This window comes from Crinia signifera, chromosome 2 (genome assembly GCF_055691185.1).
Source record: "Crinia signifera chromosome 2, ASM5569118v1, whole genome shotgun sequence".
Classification (NCBI taxonomy): Eukaryota; Metazoa; Chordata; class Amphibia; order Anura; family Myobatrachidae; genus Crinia; species Crinia signifera.
The window spans coordinates 359886480-359905751 of record NC_139218.1 but is presented as its reverse complement, the minus strand read 5'-3'; the positions used below and the strand labels follow the sequence as shown (position 1 = coordinate 359905751).

The 19272-nt window shown below is 45.7% G+C and overlaps 1 protein-coding gene across 5 annotated transcripts in view; it reads right to left on the bottom strand.

Moving 5' to 3' along the window:
* Nucleotides 1–6619: 6619 nt before the first annotated feature.
* The window catches only part of MTIF3 (mitochondrial translational initiation factor 3), a 30533-nt gene continuing 17880 nt past the window's right edge, over nt 6620–19272 (bottom strand). For all 5 annotated transcript variants that reach the window (XM_083169872.1, XM_083169870.1, XM_083169871.1 and 2 more), the window contains 3 exons: nt 14734–15218; nt 9076–9230; nt 6620–6903 (listed from right to left, as the gene is read on the bottom strand). In XM_083169872.1, the coding sequence (XP_083025998.1) occupies nt 6685–6903; nt 9076–9230; nt 14734–15217 (858 nt within the window). In that variant the 5' untranslated portion in view covers nt 15218 and the 3' untranslated portion in view covers nt 6620–6684. The remainder of the gene's footprint in view (nt 6904–9075; nt 9231–14733; nt 15219–19272) is intronic.

Sequence of the window (19272 nt, the reverse complement as noted above, 5' to 3'; positions counted from 1 at the left end):
GATGCTATCCAGGGACTTGCCATGAGGCCTATATCCTGCGTCACTCATCCCTGTGGAAGAGATTTCAAGGAGTCGACATGCCAGAGGGTGGTGTGGGGTACAGGAGCTTCTGACCTGAGTGTCACTTAGATATGCGTGCACCTTCCACATCATTTGATGGTCGGCGACCATCGAATGATGTGGATGTTTCCCCATAGGCTACGAATGGATGTTTATGCTAAACACCCATTTGCAGCTGTGCAGGGGAATTCACACTGCAAATGGGGGTGGCAGCATATGCGAATGGCGGGCAGGCGAAAAATGGCATGCAGTGCTGTGAACGAAGCAGCGCTGCATGCCAAACAGAACAACACCCATTATTTGGGCTTACAAAGTAGAACACAATAAACAATAAAAAGAATGTGTGCTAACACATAACTGCTGTGTTGGGCACAGTACCATTTTATTGCTACAACAAAATGTACACATATTTGACCATGACCTTTCACCTCCGCTACCTATGCCTTTCACTGTTGCACATAGAGTGCATAAGCTGCGTGGGAGAGGGGTTTGGGGAGGTGATGCACAAAGTGGTTTAGAGAATACAATATTGCAGTAGATGCTGATAGTCACAGTTGGTCTTTGTCCCAAAAAATGCCTTAGCAGGGACACGGGCATCAGCTTGAGCACAAATTGCATCGGTTTGCCTCAGTTAGCTGTGAGCCTCACATTAGTCGCTCCCCCCCCCCAGTACCTGGTTGGTCCATCCCCGGCTCTCAAGTCCCGCAGCCCGACTTAGTGCCTCCACTTGAATGGTTAGCCTCTCCACCTGCTCCTGTAGCCACCAGTCCTGCAGGTCAGTGATGGAGGAGTGGAGCCGAGCCAGCACTTCTTCGGTTCCAGCTCCTGGTCTCTACAGCCGGCAGCTGAGCAAGGGGTGAAGTCAGTGCTGCCGCTCGGTCATCCGATGCCGCTACCAGTAGAGACCCGTAGCTAGTGACATGTACTGGGTGAGGGTCCTGGCTGCCTGCCGTCCTTAATTTGTGCCGCCCCTAGGCCCGTGCCTTCGTATCACTTGTTTAAGAGGAGTTGGAATCCTGCCTCCACTCCCTGTCCTGCAGACTTCTTTCGCTGCTTTGTAGGACCTTTTTCTTGGCCTGAGTGCAGTGAGCCTGCTCACCAAGCAACCAGTGCAACATGGGCACCATGGCTCTGATCGCAGCACAATTCTCTTCATAAGAGAACCACATGTTGCACCCACTGCCCATCCTCTCTGGCAAAGATGTAGATGTTCCTCCTCCTTCACCTGTGGCTCCTGCTCCTCCTCCTGTCAGTTGTAGGAGTCTCTCCCTCCTCCCATTTCTTCACAGTCTTCCTCAAAAACACCTCCTTCTCCAACTCCTCATCTACGCTTTGCCATACTCGCTCTCTAATTTAGCTTACTCTCCATCCAAACACCTCACTCCCAGGGGACAAAACGTTGGGTGTGTGATGCCTAATTTAGTGGACTTCTACGTTCCCATAGGTGACTTTGGGGATTATTCTAGTTCACTCACAAAGGCACAATCACTGTTATGGACAAAACCACATGTACTGCAGGTGGGGCTGATGTAACTTGTGCAGAGAGAGTTAGATTTGGGTGGGGTTTGTACTTTAAACTGATATCTATATTGCAATGTAAAAATAAATCTCTGCACGTTACATCAGCCCCACTTGCAGTGCATATGGTTTTGTCCATTAGAGAGTGATTGTGCCTTTGCGAGCGAACTAGAATAACCCCCTTTGTTTCATGGTGCAGCATACCTATCATGAAAGTCACATTCTGATTGGTCTAAAACTCACGTTTCCTGTTGTAAAATATGTTAAGGCGCATGTGATTAACTTTTTTCACTAGAAAATGACACCCCATTACATTTGTGATTTATGGAATTAAATGGTTTTAAAATTGTGATATAGTGTGATTTAACAAATCACACCATATTATATATCACATTCGGCCCAAAGTGCTCAATCTCCCCCTATCTGGCACCCCCAGACTCAGAGGCAACTTTGTCTGCCATATTATGCGTGGTTACTATAAAACACTAACAATCTCTTATATATTTGGCTACATCTGTCACTCAAAGTGTGCCTGAAGCTGTAACGCTGGGTGGAGCCTCTGACTCACATGACTAACTCACACGACAGAGAACCAGCCCAGTGAGCCCACAGTGCCAGACTGCCAGGGTCTGCCTCTCCATGTTACACAGCAAAGACACAGCTACTCACCAGACACACCAGGTGAGCGCCCCACACCTCCATACCTCCCAACATGACCCTCTCCAGGAGGGACAGAATGCTCTGTTTGTGGACTTCCATCTTAATTTATGATTGTCATCACCTGTTTTAAACAGGGTAATTGATAAGAAAGGTGTTTAAGCACAGGTGATGGTAATCCATAAATTAAGAAGAAAGTCCAGAAACAGAGCAATGTGTCCCTCCCCCCCATTCACGGCAACCCCACGATTAAATGGCACATGCAAAACACTGACATGGCTATGGTCGACAATGAAAAAGGTTGACATGAGTTTTTGAAGATTTATTTTTCACTTTTTCAATGTTTTCAATATTCATTCTCATGTGTCGACATGGACACCAATGAAGTGCCACACTTATGTCAACATTTACATGTGTTGACCTTTCTGTGTTGATTTTTTCTTGTGGCGATTCGCGGCAACCCCCCTCCCGCGATTCCCAGCACACCCCCCCAATTCGCGGCGACTCCCGCGATTTGCGGCCCAACCCCGTGACACATCCCCTCCTGCGATTCGTGGCACCCCGCGACCCCCCCTCCCACGATTTGTGCCAACCCCCTAGGCCCCCCCTTCCTCGCGGTACCCCCCACCCCCCGCGACCCCCCCTACCGCGATTCCCCCCCCTGTCATTGCGGCAACCCCCCGCCCCTGCGACCCACCCTCCCACGATTCACTGCAACCCCCCGCGTCCCCCCTCCCACGATTCGCGGCACCCACACCCCCCCACGACCCCCCCTCCCGCAATTCACGGCATCCACTCACGACCCCTCCTCCCGTGATTCGCGGACACACCTCACCTCCTCCCCCCCCACCCCCGCTCGCGATTCACGGCAACCCCAGGATTAAATGGCACATGCAAAACACTGACACGGCTATGGTCGACAATGAAAAAGGTTGACATGAGTTTTTGAAGATTTATTTTTCTTTTTTGAATGTTTTCATATTCATTCTCATGTGTCGACATGGACACCAATGAAGTGCCACACTTATGTCAACATTTACATGTGTTGACCTTTCTGTGTTGATTTTTTCTTGTAGCAATTTTTTTACAGTGACAATTATGTGCACGTCAACCTACACATCATCAACCAATTCTTTGTATAATATATAACACCTGTTCTGTTTTACTGTAGGTGCTTTAAGTCAGATCTTTTACTGCTACTATTACTGTTTATGTAAATGCATTCTGAATGACAGCAACATCCTACCATCCTTCTACAAGAATATATAACCAACTAGGTGATTTATCGCGCCCCGTGCCCCCCCCCTCCCGCAATTCACGGACCCCCCGTGCACCCCCCCCCCCCACGATTCACGCCCCCTCCCACGATTCACGTCACCCCCCGCACACAACCCCCTCCCGCAATTCGCAACCCCCCCTCCCGCAATTCACGCCACCTCCCACGCTTTGTGGACCCCCGCCCTCTCCCGCGATCCGTGGACACCTGCGCCCCCTCCCTCCCTTGATTCATGGCACCCCCCACGCCCCTCCCACAATTCACGGCACCCCTAAGCCCCTCTTTAGTCCCCCGTATACTCACACACCCCTATCACTACCCAGCTTCCTGCTCTCCTGAACCGTAACTTCCACCACTGGGGAGTCGCTGACGCTGTTTTGCCCACATGCTCCTATCATGCCTCATAGCCCAGCCTCCTGCTCTCATGTACCCTAACTCCCACCCAGTAGGAGGAGACACTGACTCAGGGCCACCATCCTGTACTCCTGTACTGCCACACTGGACCCTCACCCACTGGCAGAAGCTGCACAGTATCTCCCACCCTCCTCTTTAGTCCCCCTTATGTCCACACACCCCTATCACTACCCAGCCTCCTGTTTTCCTGTGTCGTGACCTCCGCCAGTGGGGAGCCGCTGACTCAAAAACACCCTACTATACTGTTGCACACACACACCTAAACAACATGCACACACAGCCCCCCCCCCACACCCACAAATGTCACTGTACCATCCACACTATCAATGTACATCTTACTCTGTAACCGCTTTTTAATTAAACAAAACAATACACACCCCCTTCCACATCATATGCTCTCTATTTAACACATTTCACCTATAACACAAGTTGCAATACAGGCATCTTTCATACAATTCTAACCATCTTTCTCATATACAAATGTTCACAAATTAAGGGGGCGCAGCCCCTGACGACGGTGTGAAGAGCGTCCGTAGGGTGCGATGAATCACCTAGTATAGAAATCATTGTCAAGTCTAAAGATAAGGGACTGACCTCCATCAAATGATGTGTCCCCTTAGTACACTGCAGAAAATTCTAGTAAAGTAGTGGATCGGGAAGGCACTTAAAGTGCCCAATTTCCCAGAATAGGCACTTACAGTACATAGGTTGCAGATTATTCGATAGACAGTCAGTAGGTCTACCCCAGAAGGTCGACATGCAATAGGTTGACAGAGTAAAAAAAAAGTCGACATACAATAGACATGAAATAGGTCGACAGGGTCAAAATGTACAAATATAATAAGGTAGACACTTTTTTTTTTTTTGGGGGGGGGGGGGGGGGGGGGTCAGTGTGGACAACAGTTGACATAGACCTTCAATTACTGTAATGTGTAGCCTCACTTTGCTTCAGGCACTGTGCCTCGCTACGTTTGGCAGAAATTGAGAGAGATTTGGTAAGAAATCTCCAGGTTTTTTTTTTTTTTTTTAAACGGCAATCATTTACACTTCAAAATCAAACTGGTTTTGAAGTGTAAATGATTGCCGCTTCCGGGCCATTTTAGTTTGATACAGTAACTCGACAGTTCCAATTCAATGTTCCAACTGTCAAGCGTCGGAAAGTCCATGGATCTGCAGAAAGAGGCCACGGATTGTCGAAAAATGGCTGTGATTTTAACAATCTGCAGCCATTTCTGACTTTAAAGAAAAAGTTGTATATGACACCCTTCAATGCTGTCCTCAACGGCAGCATTGAATAGGTGAGTGCGGGTATTTCCCGTAGGGAAATAGCGGCACAGCTTGAATTCAGCCAGCCACAGAGCCTATGTACACCAGGCCTCAGAAGAATCTTCTTGCATTGGGCACCATTTGTACCAAAAAGTTGTTTTATTTGACACACATGACTGCGCATGTGCAGTTTAATGATGGGCAACATCTGGGCACCTGCTCAGAAGCTGCCCGGCATCTTCCGTACAGCCCGCCTGGCTCCCAGCCGCAATGCCCATGTAAGTAAATATGCGGGTCAGTTGTTTTCTTAATTAGGGAAGCCAATCCTGGGAAGCAAACATTTTTCTATCCTGCTTCAGGATTAGCTTTCCGACACAGCACACATGATAGGTGTCGCAATGCGAGCAAATAGGTGTCGCAATGCGAGCAGCTGCAATGCCCATGTAAGTAAATATGCGGGTCAGTTGTTTTCTTAATTAGGGAAGCCAATCCTGGGAAGCAAACATTTTTCTATCCTGCTTCAGGATTAGCTTTCCTACACAGCACACATGATAGGTGTCGCAATGCGAGCAAATAGGTGTCGCAATGCGAGCAGCCGCAATGCCCATGTAAGTAAATATGCGGGTCAGTTGTTTTCTTAATTAGGGAAGCCAATCCTGGGAAGCAAACATTTTTCTATCCTGCTTCAGGATTAGCTTTCCTACACAGCACACATGATAGGTGTCGCAATGCGAGCAAATAGGTGTCGCAATGCGAGCAGCCGCAATGCCCATGTAAGTAAATATGCGGGTCAGTTGTTTTCTTAATTAGGGAAGCCAATCCTGGGAAGCAAACATTTATCTATCCTGCTTCAGGATTAGCTTTCCTACACAGCACACATGATAGGTGTCGCAATGCGAGCAAATAGGTGTCGCATTTTTCATTTTATTTTTCATTTTATTACCATTATATTAAATTCTGTTTTTATTGTACATTATTTGGTCTAGTTCCACAATTTCTGCTTCGATTGTAACTGGTAAACGATGATCTGAGCTTACATACTTGTTGACTAATTTAATAGATCAGTTCCAGTTTTATAATCAGTATAAAAGAGTAAAGAACTGCACTTGTGTTATTCTTTGGACTCAAATATCACAAAGCATTGAAACAAATGCATCATCTATATTCTGGCACTTGGTGAAGGGAGCATAGTTGTAGAATTCAAGTAAATTTATAAAAACTGATGGAATAAGGCAGTATTACCATGGTTTTCATTTTCGTAATTCTACCCATATTAAAACCTCCAAGCTGATTGATTGTATGGGCAACTTCTCTACTAGAAGAATTGATACAGTTCCCCCTTTAATCAGGTAACTGTCAGCATGGAGGAAAAGAAGTGGAGTCAACTATCTTTAGAGAAAGTAAAACAAAACCATGTAATAAACCATGTAATATAAACAATATTTCTCTTTAATATGTGTAATAAGCTGCATTTGGTTCCAGACACAGGATGGCTATGCGTCTTGTAGGACTGTGCCCTGGTGTTCTGTCTTCTTGGGAGAAGAGACCTCATCCTGCTTTTTTCCCTCCGGATCCTTGTGGAGTTTCTGCAGCTCTTTTTCAGACCATGGCCGCAGAGTACACACCATGGCCCGGCCATCTTTCCTTTCCTTTGGTTGTGACATACTGGTGGCAATATTTTGTAGATGTTCAATGACTTGCTGCAGAACCGCCTGAAGAAGGAAAGAGAAAAAACAAACAATCACACACATGACTGGTTAGAGGGATATGTCGAATCAGACCATGAGGGATGGACCCCCCCCCCCCCCCCCGAGTTCAAATGATGCTCACCCCTGATCATTTCATCTTTATAGGTTTGTGTGGACTAATTAGGAATGGAGATGAAACTAATCTACATGTGCAATAGAACTCTCACAGTCTGGACTTCCTCAAATAATTGACAAATCTCAGCATGTAAAAGAGCGACAGAGAAAAAATGCAAAAGAGAAGCAATACAAATTAATAAAACAAATCACAGTTGATGTTCCAAATAAATAACCATAAAACACACCTACATTAATTTCTGATAAAGTCATAAAATATATATATATGACATGTTAGGAAGGTCGGGATGACCTAGAAATTATACAACTTTGAGGCTATAGTCTACGTAACAGCTTTTTCACCTGCCAGGGCACTAGTGGAACCTGGGCTGCCTCCACTGCATAGGATGTCCCAGAAAGGGGGCCTGGAGCATGTGGTTGAGCCCTGAGTAAATCCTAATAACACACCCATGTAGTTTTTAGGCTACAAAGCATTAAAGCATTAAAGCATGCTACAGGCCAAATCTGGCTGCCACCAGGGCATTGACAGCCTTGCACCCTAGCGTGTGTAATTACTCACAGCCCCTAGTAAAGGCCCGGGATAACAGGACAACGTTCCCCGATGCACAGATGCGCTGCTTTTGTTTATGTGTGGGAATTAAAAAAAAAAAAATGGGATGGCAAAAAAATAAACTTTATCAGGAAAATGCGGAAAGTATTTAAGTGCTTTATTACAAACAAAAAACATCCTTCATCCGTGTTCTGTTTAGTTTCTCACGTTTTCCTCCGTAAATCAGTTCCCTTTTATAACATCACTCTGTGTACTGGCTGACGTACTGCAATAATCAGTGTAAGAGCTGACAGTAAATCACAAGGCTAAGCATTGTACTCAATACAAATGATAACAGTGTACAGTAAATCAGCACACAGCTCTCACCGACAAGCTCCCTTACAGCGCTGTCCATCACACAGAACTGACATCAGAACACCAAAGCTAATAAACCTACCGGTATAATATATTCTGCAAAGAGCCTTTATTACGCAATTTGCCTTCAGGGGATTTTTATTGTTTGTTTTTGAATAACTAACATTTCCGATGTCACTACATGTCGTGCAATTGGCATTAGTGCTGCAACGTCTTCTAGTCGTCATGCAATGTGTAAAACATTGCAAGTATGCAGACAGCTAAGAATGTACATACTTGGGGGGGTGTCTGTGTGAAACATTATGGAATGTTCACACGGCCGATGCCGATCCCGGCATCAGTTGGCAGGGAGGGACAGCAAGGCGGGGGCCATGTTGTTGCATTGAGCAGCATGGCTCTCGTTTTGAGATAGTAGAAATAGACTGTGCTACACAGGGATGCGGTCAATTTGCCAGCGGTCGGGATCCCGGCGTTCAGAATCCCGACAGCCGAAATCCCGAAACTTTCTCCCTCCGTGGGTGTCCACGACACCCATAGAGGGAGAATAAAATAGCGTGCCGAGCGTAGCGAGGCACCGGGCCCGCTGCGTGGCGAGCGCAGCAAGCCCGCAAGGGGGGGCGATCCATGTCCCCCCCATGTCGGGATTTCGGCGGTCGGGATTCCAGTGTCGGGATCTCGACCGCCGGGATTACGTATCGGATCCGCTACACAGTCTATTTCTACATTTGTTTCCGATGCGCATCAGGATTGAATCGGGTGCATGCTAAAGAGTCAATACTTTAGTGCTGGTGTGGGGGGGAATTTAACAGTTCTTGCATTGCTACAGCCCCTTTCTACAGTGTACGGGTGGTATTGAGTTGCTTGTGCCAAAGGGCACCTATTATTTTGCTTACACCCTCCAGAAGTGACAAGCAGAAACCCACACAAACACTCCAGTAGTTTGCAATGTTGAGAAAATGCCAGAATATACATGAGTGGTCAGCACAATCCATGTTCCTGGTGGTACACTGTGGGTAGCCCTAAGATCATAGGTTTTATTTTCTGTGTAGGGTTTGTATGTTCTCTACATGTTTGCCTGCATTGTCTCCCACAATGTAAAAATATAATGTTAAGATAATTGGCTTCTGACAAACCTGATCCCACTGATGGCCACTTACCACCTTGTCTGGTCCCGTGTTACCGCGACTATTCAGAACAGTAATTTTGACATGGCGCTTCTTTTCTATCCACTGAGCGACCTGTTTCATTTTCACATCGAAATCATGTTGCGAAATGCTCGCAAGAAAAGACAATTCCTTAGTATAGATGGGACCTGTGAATTAAAACATCATTGAATAATAAATTACCAAAAAAATTGACAATTTTTTAAAAATAATAATGATAATAATAAATAGCACATTGGTGTAGATTCATGACAGTGGTCCTGAAATCGTGGCCAATAGCAAACCACCAATCCTTCAGATTGTAAGCTTACGGGGAGTAGGACCTCCCACTTTGTCTGCTCTGCATAATTATACAAACTGCCCGTGTAATTAGGTCTCAGCATAAAACAATAACTTGTTTGTACTCTTGTAACATACAGACTGATGTTTTGTCAGTTTTCTGCTATAGGACACTTGTGCTGCCTTAAGCTGGGTAAACACTGGGCAATATATCGTTAATGATGGGCACGATGCATCAGGAACATCGTTCAAAGTGTACGCTCAATATTACCAACGATGTGTGCTCCCGGGCTTCGTTCCCCGTCACTTGTACGTGAAGATCAATCTGTCAATATGGACTGCATGTACAGAGCGGGGTTCCGGCAACGTCACTGACTGATCAAGTGCATGCCTCTCCCACGACAGTGCCAATATTAGTTATTGATATCGTCAGTGCCAGTAATCGCCCAGTATGTACCCAGCTTAATAAAATGACTTATGAACCATACAAGACAAAATAATAAAAATGTACATTTTGTACAGTTTACATTAAGGCTTCCCAATGACAGCATATTATCTAGCACATCTAACAATACTAATATACTAAATATTTTCAGCCAAATACCTGCTTCATTTACCAATATAATGCAAAGGTTTCAATACTAGATATATTTAAACTAGACACAGAACTTAACATCCAGTTATGTCTCACGATCCCCCAAAGACAACAAATGACCTGCTGGAATAGTCAGACAAGCAGCAGTGTTGTTGATTCAACCACTACATGGGAATCACACGCAGAGAGCCATGAACAACACAGCTGCCTGTATCGGGGTGCAGTACAACACAACTAAAGACCTAGGGGCTTATGTAATAGCCAGCCAGCTGCAGAATTCCTTTGAGTCTGCCGTATTTTTACAGCAGCAATCATTTGCAAAGCAAAAAACTAACCTGGATTTGCCTTGTAAATATTTGGCGCTTCAAAAAAATAGGGACAGACCCATTGGAATGCCAGCACAGCCTATTACATAAGCCCCTTGTATGCAAGGTAAAGAGAAACAAATATTGACACTGTACACACCACCAAATAGTCGTGTAGAGCTGGGGTACACACTAGATGGTCCGCGACGCCAGAACGATATCAGCGGTGCTCCCAGACTAACGATCTAGTGCATACACACTGAACAGTATCATTAACAGTATTATTTACTGACATCACCAGGCAACAGAAGGAGTCGTTAACGACCCGTGGGAACATGCGTTATTAACAATGTAGTGTGTACACATATGAACAATTTGCACGATAATATCTCTAATGGTACAAAACCATATGCACTGCAGGTGGGGCTGATGTAACATGTGCAGAGAGAGTTAGATTTGGGTGGGGGGTGTATTTCAAACTGATATCTATATTGCAGTGTAAAAATAAAGTAGCCAGTATTTACCCTGCACAGAAACAATAAAACACCCAAATCTAACTCTCTCTGCACATGTTACATCAGCCCCACCTGCAGTGCAGCATGGTTTTGTCCATTAGAGAGTGATTGTGCCTTTTCGAGTAAATCAGAATAACCCCCATAGATTTCAATAAATCTTCTACTGAAAAATACAAAACTTGTGTATCTATAATATCAGCAACTCAAAAAAACGTTTTAGAGATTGTTATATTTCTAGGTTTACCCAGGGACGTGCAGTCAGGGGAGGCAGGGCCTCACCTGTCATAAATCATAAAAAAAATACAAAGATGATATTTACAAACATATACTGTTCTAAATATCCTATTTGTAGTTTTAATTTTTATAATTTATGGTTTGAGAGAGGCTGTGTGAGTGTTGGGAAGCAGCGGTAGCTGTGCCTCCAGCTGACAGTTTAAAACTGTCAGCAGCGGGGGGCAGGGCTAAGTTGCGGGCACAAGCAGATGCTGAAAAGCCCATTGAAAAAGTATGGGGAAACGGCACCTACTCCTCTGCCTCAGTGACAGGGACGTGCCTTCAGAGCACGCCCCTGTCACTGAGACAGATGTCATTAGACAGCGGATCAGTCTGTCACACACTGACAGACTGATCCGCTGTCACACGTGGCTGGGTAGGAGGCTGCTGGACCCATTAACGGCAGTCGAGCTAGCCCAGGACCTGGCTGCCAAGATCGCGCTGGTGTTGGGACAGAAGCATGGCCTGGAGCGGAGCCTGCTTTGCTCGCTCAGCATCGCCAGCATAACCTGCAGCCCAGGAGCGCAGGGCGCCCGGGGATCTGGTGCGGGACAGGCTGTGAGGACAGAGGTGTATTTGCTGCAGTGGAACCGAGAGGGGGAGGAGCGGGTACAGTTTCCCCGACATGGTACGGTGGCCCAGCTAACCTCCCTTCTCCTACCCCTGCCTCAACCCCACTGGACCCTGCTCTTTTCGTATGCTGCGGCCTGGCTCCCCTCACTCCTCCAGATACCGCTCCCCGCTCTCTTCAAGATGACACTGTAGCGGCTGTATATCGGGACCCCCGCTGTGAGACCTGGCTCTCATCCTTCCTCCTGCTACTGCAGCCTGTATCCTCCCCTCCGCTGGGCCACACGGCTGTACTCCCTCATCCCGCTGCTAATGCCGCTGGAGCCCTGGTAGGCTTAAAAAGTAAGTGATTCAGCCCTATGCCCCCACTGTCACTCTCCCCCATCCCCCACTCTCACTATCCCCGCTGTCACTCCCCCATCTCCCGCTGTCACTTTCCCCACTGTCACCCTCCCCCATCCTCTGTCACTCTCCCCATCCCCCGCTGTCACTCTCCCCCATCCCCACTATCACTCTCCCCACATACCCCTCTGCCACTGTCCATAAAAGCTCCTGCCTCACCTAACACTAACCTCACCGCACGTCACTGGGTTTACCAGACACCCTAATTTGTATAAATAAACAGAATACTTTATTAATAGCAATGCATATTCCAGGAAGTGTCTCCCCACCTGTTTACACATAACACTTGTCCAAGAGAACCTGAGAGGTGTGCTTACATAAGTAATATATCTGTTCAAAGATAGACAGACAGATGTCCTCCGTAAGGAGGATGGAAATAAAATAAATGCATTATATACAGTGCTGTATAAAAGTGTTGTTCCCTTAAATAGTACCCGTGTGCAGCATTTAGTCTATATATGTATGGCGCTGCATACAACTTGTGACGCCTTATAAATAAAATGGAATAATATTAGGAGAATGGAAATAGCATGGTTATGGCTGTCTTGTGAGTGGTGACAATGACCTGATCAAGGGAGTAATCAGATGAGCCTCAATTGAAATGTACTGTACTAATGAAATGATGGCTTCTGTTTGTCAGTTAGGTCTCCCACAGTCAATGCCAAGGATTAATAAGCAGACGATGGAACAAACAAGTTAGACCAGTGGTTCCCAAACCGTGTACCGTGGCGCCTAGGGACACTTGCAGGGGTGCCATGGGTTGGCAATCCAGGACCAAATCAAATTATTTATGGCCAATTTCATAGGCTAAAACACTATTTGTAACTTCCAATTATAAAATATGCGGACATACAAAAGCAAATCCTGTGCCTCCCTACACATCTGTCCCTTCATTTAATTATTTATTTATTTTCAGAATTTTTCAGTTGGTAATTTTTTGGCATAGGGGTGCCATAAAAAAATACTAATACTCTGGTGCGAATGATTACGATAAGTTTGAGAAACACTGTGTGTTTACAGTCCATCTAAAAAAAACAAAAAAAAAACCAGTATTAACCTCCCTTTTTCACATTCTTTTATACTGTGAATTCAGAATGACTATTCTTACCACTGATCACCACAAAATACTCAATGCAAAAAAAAAAAAAAAAAAAAAATGTACCAGTCTAATGTTTGGTAAGGACGTAAGAAGAAGAAAAAAAAAAAAAGCAGCCAAACGAGCTTCATCATGAACATATTCTTGCCTGAGTCAAAAATGTTAAACTTTTAAACAGAAAGCAAAACCCAGTAGCTGTTTATTATATGTATGCAGCTTAGCTGCACCCACCAGTCATTTCAGAGGAGATTTCTCAGGTGTGAGTTGGGAGCCCGCTATCAACCAAACTAATACAGCAGTAGAGGAACAGACACATTGGCGAGGCCAGCATGTTACCGATGAGGGAGGGACTGGTAGTTTCATTACACATTTTGGGGCCAATTCATTAACGATCAATTCCCGGCATACTCGCACTGGGGACCAATGTTTTCACTCTACTCATGCGTATATTTTAATATGCGCACATGCAGGGCTACGGTGTGGATGCCTTTGGTGACTTGCACAGTCGCCGAGGACTTAAGGGGACTGCACACGGGGTGACACTGCTGAGCGATATAGAGTGCTCAGCAAGATTGTTCAGCACACGGTGTTGCACAGCATTGTGTCAGCGCTGCGTGCTGAGCAATCTGTCAGGGTTAGTGTTCTCCGGTGAGAACACTGGCTCTGACCGGTGATTAACTAGATTTACCCAGCATGCTGGATATTAATCACCACGCAGTGCCGTGCAATCGCTATGGCCCATCCACACAGAGCGATGTAGGGGCATTTTCTAAGCGACTTATGCAGCCCACACACGCACCGATTCCAGCGTGCGTTGTGGGCTTAACTAGCACACACAGCATCGCATCGTATGCCTTGTGCATACGATGTGCATGCGATGCGATGCTGTGCTAGAAAAAGCTAGTACAAAAAGTATGTGCAGCACATACTTTTTGTACTGTACGATGAGGTGCCGCGGGAGCGCGCACCCCATCGTACAGCATCGCACCGCCGGCATCGGCGCGTGTGTGGGCTGCATTACTCAAATGACATCAGATCGCTTAGAAAATGCCCGGAAATTGTCCCGTGTGGAGCCCCAATAATCATACAGCAGATCTGTGGAATGATGGTGGTCAACAATAGCCCCAATCTGAAGGACGCGCAACTCATTTTACGAAGAATGGGCTAGAATCCCATAGGCCAGATGTGCACAGCTGGCGGATACGCACAGCTGTAACTGTAGCTAGAGATGCTCACAGAGGACTAAAGCAAAACAGGACAAATACTTTGCTCATTGCTGTTTTTAAATCAGGAATTAGGAGGGAAAAAAATTGGAATAGTTTATATTTGACGTTTAGGAATATTTTGTGTTGAGCAATGGTAAGAATCCCTAAATAAACCAATGTTAATTCCATGATGTATAAACAGAAAGTGATGGATACTGGCTATGGTCATTTAATGCACAAACACAGTGTACACAACATGAGACCACCGACTGACCTGTCTTAGGTACAGCATTTGCTTTCCAATGAAAAGGGGCCAGTGATATATTGAAATAATAAATATTTGTTTATCAAGTGGCGCCAAATGCCGAAAGGGCTTGAAAACCAAAATCTAGCGGTAATAAATAATACATGCCAGAGCTAGTGGACAATTTCTGCTTCTCCCTGAGCTTCAGCTGCTCTTCAAATAGCTGTTTCCCTGTGAGCAGCTTGTACACCGGAGGATCTGCGTTCTCAGAAACAGAAATCAGTTTTAGGTCCTGTGTTTCCACCATGTGAATTACGTCCCTTCTGTGCATCTTCCCCATGTCCTCTCCCTCAGAGGTTACAACCTGGATAATGTTGTATGGGATCTTTCTCCCAACATGTCCAATGACCTGCTTGGCGTTAGGGTGTTCTTTTTTCTTTTTCACTGGAGGATTGGCTACGTTGTCTTCGGTGGTGGAGTACGATTTTATGTCTACAGCTAGTGGGTCCCTTTTTGTCCAGGCAATGGAATTCCATGGGAGAAAACTTGTAGCCGGAAACCCCTGGTTAGTAAGACCTAAGTGTCTTACAAAGTAGCACCTCCAAGCACACGCAGATGGGCAAATTATCCTCTTTATGTGGATTCCAGACATTCTGCAAAACACAAAAAGAACAGGAATAAAATATAGGTTACACCACTCCGATTTGTGGGGTAAAGGAGCAGTGGGAAGCATTATTGGTTACCATTAGAGTACCCATCATGTAAAGCTTCTCAAAGCAGTGTCTGACTTGGTGGGAACATTGGCGATAATTCTGGTTCACTTGCAAAGGCATAATCACTCTCTAATGGACAAAACCATTTGCACTGCAGGTGGGGCAGATGTAACATGTGCAGAGAGAATTAGATTTGGGTGGGGTTTCCACTTCAAACGGACATCTATACTGCAGTGTAAAAATAAGGAAGCCAGTATTTACTCTGCAAAGAAACAATAAAACACCCAAATCTGGGGGGCGTGGCTTGACCGGGCATCTGAGAAAATGGAGGGCGAGTGAGCTCCGCAAATCTCCTGCTAAATAGCCTGCCTGTGAGCCCCTGGGTGCCCCCTCGCCCACTCACCATCGCCCCTGAAGGTCCCCCGCACCTGCTGAGCTACTTGGCGGGCGTGCGCGGGCTTGGTGTAGCCGAGTTAGGTTGCCGGGCCTGGCGTCCCCGGCTCCGGCCAGATCCTGTGCAGGCGCCATTTTGTAGTTATCCCCGTGGCGCATCCTGCAGGTGGAGGACCTGCAGCATGTACTATCCGGCGACAGGCTGATCACTGAGCAGGGCTGGACACAATCTCCCGCTGGGGCTGCTGCTCATCTCTATTCGTGTGAGTACTGTGAGGCGGTGATAGGAGCGCTTTGTGAAACCTGGCTGGCTGGCAGGCGCCATTGCAGGGAGCCTGTCCCGCTCCCATCATACACAAGCCAGCAGCACAGATTATCTGAGTAGCTGTGCTGCGGGAAAGGTTGTTGCCATCCTGGCATATAAGGTACTGCCTTTATTTAAAAAAAAAAAAAAACACCATTCACCTCCTGTCTACACCTGCCCAGGATTGTCTACTCCTCATCTAATACACTGTTAACAGGGCGCTTCACGCCTACGTCTGTCCTTATACCTCTGTGGACACATATCTGTGACACAAGCCTACACGAGTTGTCAGCATACTATACACAGGTGATAGCCTGCTGTGCCTCTTCCCCTGTCATGCCGACCGGAACTCCTACCAGTTTACAACCTCCTGATCTGTTACAGTGGGGGACACTGGTGGCGTGCTAGCCGCTACCATCTCACTGCTGGCCTGAAATTGGGGTGGAATTTTGGTCTGCATGTAGTGTTAATACTCTGACGATGGGCTACATCCTTCCAGACACTGAAAGCAACTTACAACACATCTTCTGTGACATTACTGCCTCGACCCAGAAGCTTCTCCAGATGTTTGACACAGCGACTGTGCATGTTGCTCCACTGGGCTGTTTGGACGGACAGAGCGGAGGTGGTACTGACCTGGACCTACACTCAATGTCCGATTCTGTACACCTAACAGTACCTGTGGCTGAATAGGCTCTGGACTCTTTGATGTCTGTACCTTTGCTCAAAGAAGAATCTTTGTGTTGGTACCCCTCTGAATACTCTGCTGAAGATGCAGGTTCTCTAAAAGCTACTAATTTATCTTTACTGACTGCACCAGGTCCATATAGACTGCTCAGTACATAGGCTAGATCTTCTCCTGCTTGTTCTCCTGTGCGGTGGGACAATATGTTTGACTTTTTTCTTTATTGATGATGAAAACTGTCCGGATAAGCGGAGGATTTACTGGTTTAGAACCTTGGCCAATCTAATACATATCTCTCATTCCTATTATTTTGTTTGTATGCTTGCTCATTATGTTTTTGCATAACAGGGCAAAATTAGGCCATTCTCCTGATTGTTCTGCCTTAATACCATAGGTCCGCCACCCCAGCTTGTCCATGCTGCTATAATCCTTTATTTTGGGGGGAGGGGGTAAATTGGAAGGGACAGACTAGATTGGTATGATTAGTTACGATGTAGATGCCTCTATTCTGAATGGATACTTATATACTATAATAATCTAGCTAAGGACCACTCTTTGTCCCCTCTATACTGGGGAGGGAGGGGTTAACCAGATTAGTATAATTCGTGAGTTAGGGGCTCCAGGTATGCCTAACTTGGGTGTAGGTTATACAGGGTGGGGAGCTTTTGGGTAGGTTTAATTTGGGACTCATTTTATTTTTTACTTTGGGTAGTTAGGCATATACATTCTATACTGTAGGTCAATTTGGTCACTGTAAAATTTATTATAAGTGGTTCCTAATAATAGTGAGAATACTGTATACTCTAGTGTACCATTAGTGTACCATTTTTATGTCACTATATATTTTATATTGCGTCTATATGGCCATACCCGAATGGCGCCTTCGGGAAGTGTAGTGCCATAATTATTTATGGAAATATTCTCTGTCCATAGGATTCCATATATAAATCCTTCCTCTCTACATACATCTGTATACTCCTACTGTATATATTTGGCAGTGGCATTGTGTTGCCATAACTACCTCCATATGTTTATGAGTTGGTTGTTCTCTGTTTAAATGCAAAAAATCTTAATAAAAATTATTAAATAAAAAAAAAAAAAAAACACACCCAAATCTAACTCCCTCTGCACATCAGCCCCACCTGCAGTGCATATGGTTTTGTCCATTAGAGAGTGATTGTGCCTTTGCGAGTGAACCTGAATAACCCCCATTATACAGTGATGGTTAGAACTACCTTCAGCAGTTTTCAAATTAAAAATCTACAGGGGAGACTAGCAGAGAGATTTTGAAAAGAAGATTTTATGGAGGATTAATTACAAGGAATCTGCACACACTTTTGGCCATGTATTGTAGCATTCAAGACACCAGTAGGGAAATAGATGTTTAAAGCCTACTTGAAATTTGCAGTCAGTGATCTAATTGTTCCTCTATTTTACTCTTACATACCTTTTAAACTAGCATAAATAATGTGCATTAAATAAAAGATGGTACATTGTTGTGTTGACAAAACTGTTTCCAAAATGTATTTTGTTTTCTTTTTTGTTGCTCAAAACTTACTGGGGACATCTGCAACTGGCGCTACTGGGGACATGATATGTAATTGGCACTAAATATGTGCAAGAAAAATAATTGCTTGGCATTCAAATTCAGTGTCTGAGATTGTACACAAACTTTGTTTCATGCACAAATAAAATGCGTGTGTGTGTATTTTGTGTGTTTGATGTGCTTATACAACATAAATGCACAATACCTCACTGAAATATAAAAGTATTCCAAAATACAGAATAATCCGTTATACAAAATGCTTCTGGTCCCGACCATTTTGTAGAAGGTACACTCAATCTGTACCTACAAAAACACACTTCTTGAAAATAGATTGTAACTAGTAACGACCTTTGTCTGTTTCTACATACCCTTACAAATTAGAGGTAATTAGAAACCCCCTTACACTGCATATGACAGACACAGTTCTGTTTACAGTCATACATACTTTTCTAAGCAATTTAGGGTGAAATGTAATAGGATGAGAGATTCACAAAGTGAGAGATTTGGTAAGAAATCTCCAGGTTTCTTTAAAGCGACAATCATTTACATGGCAAAATCACACTGGTTTTGCAGTGTAAAGGCCCCCATACACTAGGGCGACTTGTCCTTAGGACAAGTCGCCCCCGACTTCCCCCTGAGCTTCCCCGGCTGCTCCCCGGGGGAGCTTGATTAGATTGGCACTTAATGTGCCATTTTTTACATGTGATAAATCGTCTCGATTTATCACATGTAAAAAACCCGGGGAGCAGGGGGGGGCTACAGAGGTGGGAGCAGGGGGGCTGGGGACGCTGCGGGGGACACGTCTGTGTCCCCCGCTGCTGGGGACGCTGCGGGGGACAGCGTCTGTGCTGCGAGGCGGTAGAGGGAGCAGGGGGGGCTGGGGACGCTGCGGGGGACACGTCTGTGTCCCCCGCTGCTGGGGACAGCGTCTGTGCGGCGAGGCGGTAGAGGGAGCAGGGGGGGCTGGGGACGCTGCGGGGGACACAGGCGGCATAAAGCCGGGCAGGGGGAGCCGGCCGGGAGCTGTCAGTAATGAATAAAAAAAAAAAGCCCATACAATGAATGG